Source organism: Anolis sagrei, chromosome 6 (assembly GCF_037176765.1).
Source record: "Anolis sagrei isolate rAnoSag1 chromosome 6, rAnoSag1.mat, whole genome shotgun sequence".
Taxonomy (NCBI): domain Eukaryota; kingdom Metazoa; phylum Chordata; class Lepidosauria; order Squamata; family Dactyloidae; genus Anolis; species Anolis sagrei.
The window spans coordinates 124932499-124944839 of NC_090026.1; the positions used below are offsets into that span (position 1 = coordinate 124932499).

The 12341-nt window shown below is 41.4% G+C and overlaps 1 protein-coding gene across 1 annotated transcript in view; it reads right to left on the bottom strand.

The window, feature by feature from the left end:
- DLEC1 (DLEC1 cilia and flagella associated protein) overlaps nt 1-12341 on the bottom strand; it is a 64248-nt gene that overhangs the window by 30757 nt on the left and 21150 nt on the right. The window contains exons 11-18 of the mRNA XM_067470387.1: nt 12178-12270; nt 10421-10511; nt 8119-8281; nt 7772-7964; nt 6235-6293; nt 5451-5622; nt 3224-3317; nt 1718-1848 (exon numbers count right to left, since the gene is read on the bottom strand). Of these exons, the coding sequence (XP_067326488.1) occupies nt 1718-1848; nt 3224-3317; nt 5451-5622; nt 6235-6293; nt 7772-7964; nt 8119-8281; nt 10421-10511; nt 12178-12270 (996 nt within the window). The remainder of the gene's footprint in view (nt 1-1717; nt 1849-3223; nt 3318-5450; nt 5623-6234; nt 6294-7771; nt 7965-8118; nt 8282-10420; nt 10512-12177; nt 12271-12341) is intronic.

Genomic DNA, 12341 nt, shown 5'->3' on the forward strand with positions numbered 1-12341 from the left:
AGCCTGTTGTCGACTTTTGCAACCCAAAAGACAGTTGCATCTGTCAAGTAGGAAAATTAGGTACCACCTTAAAGTGTGGGGAGGCTAAATTAACTGATTTATGAGGCCATAAAGAAGACTCCAGCAAAGCATTCCAGCGGGGAAGCATGCGGGAATGCGGAAGTGCTTCATCAGCGTCCAGATGGACGATGAAAGCGACAGCTCCCCTGGCGGCCAGAAAAAGTTAAATAGCCTCTGTCTATGTCTTTATATGTTTGTATGTCAAAAATTGGCATTGAATGTTTGCCATATATGTGTACACTGTAATCTGCCCTGAGTCCCCTGCGGGGTGAGAAGGGCGGAATATAAAAGCTGTAAATAAATAAAAATAAATAAATAAAAGACTGGCACAAGCCAGTAAAGGTTGTCCCAGTGGTGATCGGCACACTGGGTGCAGTGCCTAAAGACACTGGCCTGCACTTAAACACAATTGGCGCTGACAAAATTACCTTCTGCCAGCTGCAGAAGGCCACCTTAGTGAGATCTACACACATTATTTGCCGATACGTCACACAGTCCTAGACACTTGGGAAGTGTCCGACGTGTGATCCAATACAACAGCCAGCAGAGTGTCTGCTGTGGACACATCTTGTTGTGTTTCTAATAATAATAATAATAATAGATCTCAGCCGACATTTTGAAACAACAAACATTGACAAAATCATGATCTGTCAACTGCAAAAGGCCTCCTTACTTGGATCTGCGCGCATCATTCGAAAATACATCACACAATCCTAAAAACTTGGGAAGTGTTTGACTTGTGATTTTGTGATAAGAAATCCAGCATATAAATCTCATTTGCTGTGATATACTGTGTTTTTGTGTCAATAATAATAATAATAATAATAATAATAATAATAATAGGATTTAAAGATTGAACTGCAGACTCTGGCACAAGCCAGTAAAGGTTGTCCCACTGTGATCAGCAACTGGGTGCAGTGCCTAAAGAGCTTGGCCTGCACTTAAACACAATTGGCGCTGACAAAATTACCACCTGTCAGCTGCAAAAGGCCACCTTACTAGGATCTGAATGCATTATTCGCCGATACATCACACAGTCCTAGACACTTGGGAAGTATCCGACGTGTGATCCAATTCAACAGCCAGCAGAGTGATCTTGTTTGCTGTGGACTCATCTTGTTGTGTTTCAAATAATAATAAACTTTATTTCTAGACCACTCTCTCTCCCCGAAGAGAGAGTGGTTTACAGACAAAAAGAGGCAAGCATTAAATGCCTCAGGTGAGTAGAAACATATCAAAACAATGCACTCTAAAGCAGGGGTCCTCAAACTAAGGCCCGGGGGCCGGATACGGCCCTCCAAGCAGAAAACAAGTTCGCTCCCTCCTCCCTGTGACTTCCTCTCACGTACTTATACATGGCTATCATGTCTCCTCTCAGCCTTCTCTTCTTCAGGCTAAACATGCCCAGCTCTTTAAGCCACTCCTCATTGGGCTTGTTCTCCAGACCCTTGATCATTTTAATCGCCCTCCTCTGGACACATTCCAGTTTGTCAATATCTCTCTTCATTTGTATTATTTATTTATTTATTTAATTACACTATTTACATCCCGCCCGTATCAGCCTGAAGGCGACTCAGGGCGGTATACTTATTAAATAAATAAATAAAATAAACCATTGGACTCAGTTATAAAACTGTTTCAGTTTAGATCTTTCCACCTTAAAATCAGCTTCCACATGCAACACAACCGGTTCTGTACACTTGGCGATCTTGCATTCCATCTTATGACAGGAATGTCCAGGTTTGCCTCCGGTAATTGTGAACTCAAACTCACAGAACTCGTTTTCTCCTACAGAAAAAAAAAATACATTACTTATGTGTAAATTGAAGAGATTATTTTTTAAAAAAAGAGAACCCCCAAAACTTCCCCAAGCTTGACTCCAGCAAACCCCAAATACCCCCCACTGATATCTGCCTTTTTTATTACAAAGGAGCCTAGTGATTAATGAAACACAAAAATACCTGTCACAGTGACAGAAAAAAGATTTACTGTATATACTCGAGTATAAGCCTAGTTTTTCAGCCCTTTTTTAGGCTGAAAAAAGTCCACCTTGGCTTATACTCGAGTCAGTGTTATTTATTATTTTACTCTGTTATAAATCTATATAAATAAAAATGTAATGTTCGTTTGTGGTATTCACAGAACTCAAAAACCGCTGGGGCAATTGGCACCAAATTTGGACACGATACACCTAACAACCCAATGTATGTTCTCCACTCATAAAAACGCTGAAAAACACAGCAGAAGGACTTAAAAAGCCCCCCAAAAGCTAAATGATGAAAAGGTAAATGACAATACAGAAAAAAGGGAAGAAAGAGGGTGGGAAATAAAGAAGGAAAGGGAGAAGGAAGCATGGAAGCAAAGAGAGAAGGAAAGAAGGAAAGAGGTAGAGAAGGAAGAAAGGAGAGAAAGAGGGGGGAAAGAAAAAGGAAAAGGAAGGAAAGTTAGAGAAGGAAAGAAGGGGAGAAGGAAAGAAAAAAGGGAAAGAAGGAAGGAAAGTGGGAGCGAAAGAAGGGGCAAGATGTAGAGAAAGAGAGAGGGAAGGAAAGAGAGAAGGAAGAAAAGAGAGCAGAAGAGAAAGAAAAAGGGGGAAGGAAGGAAAGAGATAGAGAAAGAAGGAAGAAGAGAAGGAAAGACTGAAGGAAGGAAGGAGTGAAGGAAGGAGGGAAGGTTGGCCAAAGCAAAGCGTGGCGGGTACAGCTAGTACATAATAAATGTATTATTATTATTACATTTATTGTTTTACTTTATTATTGTTACTATTATTGCATTTATTATTTTACTCTATTATTACTGTTATTACAATTCCATTATTTTACTCTATTATTGTTATTATTACATTTATTATTTTATTCTATTTATTATTATTGGAAGGATGTGTACGCACATTTACATTGAAGGAGGTCAGAATAAGGCTTGAATCAGAGTTGGGCACTCTTCTTAAATTACAGTTTTATGTAAATATTCAAAACATTTAACCAACGGATGCCTCAATTAATGTAATTATATTGGTATCTATTTTTATTTTGAAATTGACCAGTAGCTGCTGCATTTCCAGCCCTCGGCTTATACTCGAATCAATACATTTTCCCAGTTTTTTTGTGGAAAAACTTGGTGCCTCAGCTTATATTTGGATCAGTTTATACTTAAGTACACACAGTACCTAGCTTTCCAGTAGAAGGTTCGACTTCCAATATGTCACAGTCACTGATTTTCTCCCAGGCAAACGCGACTGGGGATTTGCTATTGTTATACATCTGAAAAGTTGGAAATGAAGAAAAAATCACCATAAACATATGCTAAGAGACATATTTAGCTCTATCTAACTTTTGCAAACTTCCTTGAGTTCCAGGCTTGGAAAAGATGGGAAATAAATCAATAAATGATGGTGATGTATTGTCGAAGGCTTTCATGGCTGGAATCACTGGGTTGTTGTAGGTTTTTCGGGCTATATGGCCATGTTCTAGAAGCATTCTCTCCTGACGTTTTGCCTGCATCTACGGCAAGCTTCCTTAGAGGTTGTGAGGTCTCACAACCTCTGAGGATGCTTGCCATAGATGCAGGTGAAACATCAGGAGAGAATGCTTCTAGAATATAGCCATATAGCCCGAAAAACCTACAACAACTCAGCGATGGTGATGCTATTGGGAGGAAATTGCAATCCCATTCATGCTTAATAACATTTCCCTAGCTTCCACCCTCAAATTGTTTAAGCATTTTCATCCCATTTATGCAATGTGTTGACTCTTTCTAGTTTCTACTCTGAAGGTCTTTCTGGAGGGGAAAATTGACTTGCACAAAAGGCTGATTCTTCATGGACAAATTATGCCTCCAACTCAGTAGGTCTTTTTGTTGTGGCGTGTCTTCAAATCAAATTGTGCCCATTACTTGGAATTTGTTGATGTGCATGTTGAAAAAGAAATTTCAGGCCCCTTATCAAGTTTTCTATCCATGAGACGGGGTTTGAAACTTGAGCTCCTGGCTAACACAACAAACGTTGAATAGACAGAAGTGACATGCGCTCTATTTCTTTCTTTATTATTTATTTATTTACCGCATTTGTATACTACCTTTCTCAGCCAGAGGCGACTCAAGCCGGTTCACAGTCGGCAGTGATGCGATGCCATAGCAAATATCAAATTACAGTTAAAACAATTACGAAAACGATTCAACATTTAAAATCTATATAAATAAAAATGTAATGTTCGTTTGTGGGATTAACAGAACTCAAAAACCACTGGACGAATTGACACCAAATTTGGACACAAGACACCTAGCAACCCAATGTATGTCCTTCACTCAAAAAATTGATTTTGTCATTTGGGAGTTGTAGTTGCTAGGATTTATAGTTCACCTACAATCAAAGAGCATTCTGAACCGCACCAATGATGGAATTGAATCAAACTTGGCACACAGTTCTCCCATGACCAACAGAAAATACTGGGTTTGGTGGGCAGTGTCCTTTGGTTTTGGAGTTGTAGTTCACCTACATCCAGAGATCACTATGGACTCAAACAATGATTTATCTGGACCAAACTCTACACGAATACTCAATATGCCCAGATGTGAACACTGGTGGAGTTTGGGGAAAATAGAATCTTGACATTTGGGAGTTGTACTTGCTGGGATTTATAGCTCACCTACAATCGCAGAGCCTTCTGAACCCCACCAATGATAGAATTGGGCCAAGCCTCCCACACAGAACCCCCATGTGGGCCACAGCAACGTGTGGCAGGGGACGGCTAGTGTAATTTAAAAAGCAAATATATCTGTAAAAACAAGATCCTCAGCATCTCCTTACTAAAAATCGTTGTCCAGTTGCATGGTCAGTCATTCCATATATTTGTTTACATGTAATTATGCTCAAAGCCAACCTTAAAAACTCTGGCATAGACACTGAGAACTGGGAAGCCCTGGCCTGTGAGCACTCCAGCTGGAGGTCAGCTGTGACCAACAGTGCTGCAGAATTTGAAGAGGCACGAATGGAGGGCGAAAGTGAGAGACACGTGCCAAGAGGAAGACGCGTCAAGCCAACCCCGACTGGGACCACCTTCCACCTGGAAACCAATACCCTCACTGCGGGAGATGATGCAGATCAAGAATGGGGCTCCATAGTCACCTACGGACCCACCCTGGAGAATTATCCTACTCGGACAACGAGGGATCGCCTAAGTAATTATGCTCCGGTAGAAAAGCCAGGTCTTAACCATTTTTGCGGAATGTTAGAAGGGAGGGAGCCGATCTTATATCCCCGGGGAAGGTGTTCCATAGCCAAGGGGCCACCACTGAGAAGGCCCTGTCTCTTGTCCCTGCCAACTGCATCTGCGGGATCTTAAAGTCCTAGATGGTTCATAAGGAGAGATACTGTCTAAATAGCATTGATGTTGTACCTTAAATAGTCTTCGAATATTCACACCAATATAGTTTTCTCCAGGGATTATAATGGCGTATGGTTCTAAAAGGAGCTGCAAGGGTTCTGTGTGGCCTTTAACATCTATTTCCAGGGCGATAACATCTTCTTGTCGGTTTTCTCCAACTTCATATAACCATGGTTTTTGAGGGCTACACAAGGAACATGTTTAAAATCAGTTATTTTGCGCATTTGGTATAGAATAGTATGATACACTGGAGACCCCGGTGGCTCAGTTGGTTAAACTGCTGAGCTGCTGAACTTGTTAACCAAAAGGTCACAGGTTCGAATTCGGGGAGTGGGGTGACCTCCAGGTGTTAGCCCCAGCTTCTGCCAACCTAGCACTTCGAAAACATGCAAATGTGAGTAGATCAATAGGTACCACTCTGGCAGGAAGATAACGGCGCTCCATGCAGTTATGCCGGCCACATGACCTTGGAGGTGTCTATAGACAATGCTGGCTCTTCGGCTTAGAAATGGAGATGAGCACCAACCCCCAGAATTGGACACAACTGGACTTAATGTCAGGGGAAACCTTTATCTAGCATGATACATTGGTTCCCCTCAACAAATGTGGGACTCGACACCTTCGCAACAGCATCATTAAAATGTATTATCCAAAACATCTTGGGTACTACACAAAAATAATGGAGATCGACAATGTCACGAGATGATCTGACATCCAGGTAAAACCTTCTCTAGCATCAGCATGACAACTATACTAATACAAATGGCACACAACATGTGTCTGAACCACCACTTACTTAGGTAGTTCTGGGATATCCTCTAGTACAATCTGAAGCACACTGTGGTAGTCTCTCAACTGTAAGGAAAAAGGAAACCCAGAAGACGCACAATTAGTTCGTCTAACTACTCTGCACTCACAAAGATACCACTTGCTGACAAAAGGCCCGCTCCCACTAATTCAGCATTCCCAGAAAAGATTTATCTGAGTTCTCATCACACTGTGTTGTGCAGAAATATCTGTGGATCACAACTTTTGTGTCGATCTCTATCTGATAACTTGCATACGTGGGTTTAGACATTTGGTGTACACATAAGAGGACTTCCTGACTCTTTCAACCAGGCCCGTAGCCAGGATTTCGTTTCGGGGGGGGGGGGGGCTGAATTTTTTTTCAGGAGGGGTTTCGGGGGGGGGGGCTGAGTTTTGGGGGGGGGGGGGCTGAGTCTGAGTGAAAGAGGGTCTAGCCTAGCAAACCTTTTGTATCATTACCCCAATACCCCCATGCATATGGGATATATTGAGTATGGTGATCAGATCATGATATGAATAAACATAACAGTTTAAATAATGCACCATTAAGGCCTTTTCGCGAACCACCATGAAAATTCCCCCCCCCCCCCCCCCCCCCCCGGCTACATGCCTGCTTTCAACCCAATCATGGATGTATTGTTGAAGGCTTTCATGGCCAGAATCACTGGGTTGCTGTGAGTTTTCTGGGCTGTATGGCCATATTCCAGAAGCATTTCCTTCTGACATTTTGCCCATATCTATGGGAGGCATCCTCAGAGGTTGCGAGGTCTATTGGAAACTAGGCAAGTGAGGTTTATGTATCTGTGGAATGTCCAGGGTAGCAAGTGTGTTTGAAGCAAGTGTTATTGTAGCAATTGGCCACCTTGATTGGCACTGAATAGCCTTGCAGCTTCAAAATCTGGTTGGTTGCTGCTGGGGGATCCTTTGTTGGGAGATGTTAACTGGACCTGATTGATTCTTGTTTGGAATTCCCGTTTTTTAGTGTTGCTTTTTATTTACTGTCCTGACTCCACAGATATATAAACCCCTGCAATAACGGAGGGTACACTGTATTTAGAAAGGACATTCCTTGAAAAATTCCAAGGCCAGAATCCAACTCTCTCATTGCTCCATGAGAAAAAAGGAAAGTTGATATGTTTTCTGTGTTTTCATGTTACCCAACAAACTGAACTCAGAGCATTAAGCATATATGACAGCACTTAAATATTTTCCTGTCAGTCGCAGTTACCAAATCCGAAAGGTTCCAATAACCCAGCACATGACTGGTGACCTGCATCTAGCTTGGCAGTCACAAATTATGCATGACTGATCTATATAGAGAATTTAATGTGGAAAACAGGTCATAACACTGGAAAGTCTCTCTTACTAATCCTCTCAGGAAATATGTTATTTCACTCTTGAGTTCTAACCCTCTCAGTAGGAGCTCATTAATCTTTATTGAGCATGATATCCAACACATACGTATAGCACAATAATGCCACAAAAAGCTGAGAGTCACCGTCAGTCAACAACAAGCAAATCTGTACCTTTTTTGGAGCAAATGTGAGAATAAAGGGGAAGTCGGAATGCGCAGGTAGCTTTCCCATGGACGGAGTTAGAGAGAAAGCTGACTCTCTTTCCAAATTGTACTTTATTTTTGCAAGGTCCACTTTTCCTTCCAACATTAATGGCTGCAAGTTAGGCTTCATTATCTGCCAGAAGAAGGGAAGTTCCACGTGGCTGAGCAAAGAAAAGCAATGAATGAGTTCTGTACTTTTAATGGAAGATCACAGAATAAAACTGTAATTTTATCTTTCTATTCCATGGCACATTTCTGATTTTTTTAAAATAAAAGCTCTCCACCCTTGCTATGCACTCTGAGCATCACACGTACGTCATATTTCTTAGAACCAGAGTCTTCTCTGCTACAGAATAAGGGTTCAGAGAATCAAAGCGAATGAGATGCTGAGCTGTCACATCAGTAAGTTCACCAGGAAGGGGATGGCTTTCTCCACCAGTGACAGAGAACAGTTCCAAAGCTATCAGCTGCCCTAGACCTGGAAACAAAAGAATAAACACAAATTGTCAAAGGCTTTCCTGGCCAGAATCACTGGGTTGCTGTAGGTTTTTCGGGCTGTATGGCCATGTTCTAGAAGCATTCTCTCCTGACGTTTCGCCTGCATATATGGCAGGCATCCTCAGAGGTTGTGAGGACCTCACAACCTCTGAGGATGCCTGCCATAGATGCAGGCGAAATGTCAGGAGAGAATGCTTCTAGAACATGGCCATACAGCCTGAAAAACCTACAAGAACCCAATAAACAAAAAGCAGGAAATACACCTGATGTGCTGTCTATGGCAGGGGTATCGAACTCTTTTTCACTGAGTGCCACATCAGCCTTATGATTGCCTTCAAAGGGCTGCTGGATCCATGGAAGGAGAATCATCCACAGATACAGAGAGTAACTATAACTTTTTAACATAATGGTTTAGTTTCTGCCCAGTTTGGGTCTCCAGATATTATGGAATGACAACTCTCATCACTTTTGATTATCCACCACATGGGATGGGGATAATGGGAATTTCAACCCTACAGCACTTTGTGCCTCTGAGGTTGGAGAAAGATTAAAGGGCATTTTAAAGTCAGACATCATCCTATTCACAAGATTTATATCCCAGAGCAGCGGTTGGTGCTGGAGGTGGGGGGGGGGGGGGGGCTGTGCTTATAATCTATATAAATAAAAATGTAATGTTGGTTTGTGGGATTAACAGAACTCAAAAACCAATGGGGGAATTGACACCAAATTTGGACATAATACACCTAACAATGTATGTCCTTCACTCAAAAAATTGATTTTGTCATTTGGGAGTTGTAGTTTCCGGGATTTGCCGTTTATGTACAATCAAAGAGCATTCTGAACCCCACCAACGATGGCATTGAACCAAACTTGGCACACAGTTCTCCTATGACCAACAGAAAATACTGGAAGGGTTTGGTGGGCAGTGTCCTTTGGTTTTGGAGTTGTAGTTCACATACATCCAGAGAGCACTGGGGACTCAAACAATGATGGATCTGGACCAAACTCCACACGAAGAATCAATATGCCCAAATATGAAAACTGGTAGAGTTTGGGGAAAATAGAATCTTGACATTTGGGAGTTGTAGCTGCTGGGATTTATAGTTCACCTACAATCACAGAGCATTCTGAACCCCACCAACGATAGAATTGGGCCAAAACTCCCACACAGAACAGCCATGTGGGCCATAGCAACGGGTGGCAGGGGACGACTCATATCATATCATATCATATAATTTATTGTGTGTGTGTTATATTATATTATATTATATTATATTATACTTATTATTAGTACTATTACATTTAATATAAATAATATTGCATTATATATATAATATTGATAAAATTATAATGTAATACAATATACTACTACTAATAATAATAATATATTATAATTACATATTTTATATTAAATGTAATAGTACTAATAATATTACAGTATAATGTTATAGTACAATGTAATATATAATATTAATATTGTGCTATGATAATAATATATTGTATTTACTTTTTACTTGTAAGCCGCTCTGAGTCCCCTTCAGGGTGAGAAGGGCGGCATATAAATGTCATAAAAATAAATAAATAAATAAATAAATAAATCCAAGACCCACTATCCTGACTAAACAGAATAAACTGCAGCCTTCCAGAAGTTACTGTATCACAACTCCCATTAGCTTTTGTCATGTTGTCTAAAGATGAGTTGTAGTCTGGCAATTTAAGGGCCACATAAAATTACATGGTGGGCCAAATTCAATAGGGTCCTTCCAATGGACTGAAGTAAACAACATATGAAGCTGTCACACCATTGCTGCAAGTAGCCTAGGATTGTCTGCTCTCATAGTAGCACCCTGGTGCTTCAGACAAATTTCTTTCCCCCTGGCCTGACTAACAATGCCAGTGGTTGCACACTTCCACATTGAAACCTTGGGCTCCTGATATGTCTTGTTGCTTGATCTGCATCATTTGCCAGGAAACTCTGTTGGCATGTCCAACTATCTCCCTTGGGTACTGGGCAAAGGGAAAGGCAGCTACTGATGACCCTTCAGTGAAGAATCGCTTGTCCTGGCCCAAAACCAATTTCAGCTTGCATAGGAAACTTCCAAAGATGGTGGCATCAAACCTGTCACCGTAATCTCGTTGATCTGGCAATTATCACAAACCATGAGGTACGTCACTGTAAAGATTTCGGGTAAAATAGGCATGAAGACAACCTGGAAGAGAAGTTTTCTACATCAGGAAAACAATGGTGCTCATAGGACCACAAATGAATTACATTGGATTTAAATCATTTGTCGGATGTACTGTTATCCTTGAATAGTAACTTCTTCTCTGCAAGTTTTCTCAAACAATCAGCATTTTCTGTAAACAAAGGCCTACCGCAGAAACAAGCCAAAATAATAATAACAATAACAACAACAACAACAACAACAACTTTATTTATACCCCGCCACCATCTCCCCAAGGGACTCAGAGCGGCTTACATGGGGCCAAGCCCAGCAACACATCAAAACAACAAGCAATAATAAAACAACAAACAATAAACAAAAATAAACAATACAGTTAATATAACTCATAAATAGACAATAACACACAAGAATTTAAATCCTATGGCTGGGCCAGATGCAATAGTTAAAACTTTAAAAATAAATGCTGGACATGAACAGAGGATGTATCTAGTAGGAGGGTTTTAAACCAAAAGTGGAGAACAACCCAATGGGTAATTAAAGTGCTTCTCAGGGTATTCTGCAGGGGATTGTTTCCTTTATTCAGGAAAGGTACACTGGAACAGCTACGTTTTCAGGCACCTCCTAAAGACTGCCAATGTGGGGGGTTGTCTGATATCAATATAGCAGTAAATCATGACATATAGGCATTGGGATCATCTCTGAAACGTCCCTTTTAAAAACCACGTCCCCTCTATTTTCACCTTTCATCCCCCTTTCGTCTAAAATCCTGCGAACTGTTGTTAATAATAATAATAATAATAACAACAACAACAACACTTTATTTATACCCCGCTACCATCTCCCCAAGGGACTCGGTGTGGCTTACATGAGGCCGAGCCCACAACACAGCAATGACAAGGAAAAACAACAATGCAAGCAGTAAATAAAACTTATAAACAGCAAATAAACAATAAACATTAGCAACAGCACGACGATATTTAAAAACTTATGGCTGGGCAAAATGTAATAATTAAAATTTTAAAATATGCTGGACATGGCAGGTAAAATATGATTAGGGTGGATTTCCGGGAAGTGATGGGCGTGCAAAAACAATCCTAGGTAATTAATAAAGTGCATTTAAGGACGGATTTCTAGGAGTTTCTTATTCTGGGAAGGCACATTGGAATAACCACGTTTTCAGACTCCTCCTAAAGACTGCCAAGGTTGGGGCATGCCTAATGTCCTTAGGGAGTGAATTATAGAGACGAGGGGCCACCACTGAGAAGGCCCTCTCCCTCGTCCTCACCAGTCGCACCTGCGATAGAGGTGGGAGCGCGAGCAGGGCCTCTCCAGATGATCGGAGAGATCGTGTGGGTTCGTACACAGAAATGCGGTCATGCAGGTAGGCAGGTCCCAAACCATTTAGGGCTTTGTAGGTAAGAACCTGCACCTTGAATTGGGACGGAAAATGAATGGCAGCCAGTGGAGCTCCTTAAACAGGAGGGTTGACCGCTCCCTGTAAGGAGTGCCAGTTAACAACCTGGCCACCGCCCGTTGGACCAATTGAAATTTCCGAGCCGTTTTCAAGGGCAGCCCCACATAGAGTGCATTACAGTAATCCAATCTGGAGGTGACTAAGGCATGGACCACCCTGGCCAGATCCGCCTTCACGAGGTACGGTCGCAGTTAAGGCAAAAGGTACTGAACTGACCTCAATTACTGTCGACTGGCCAGGAGCTAGCTCAAATACTGCTGGGTGAATCCCAAAGACGTCTTGCTCCACATAACCAAAGGTGGCAACAGCCTTCAAAAAGAGAAGAAACACCACAAAACCTTCAAAATCTCTGATGCAATTCATGGGAATAAGAGCACAAG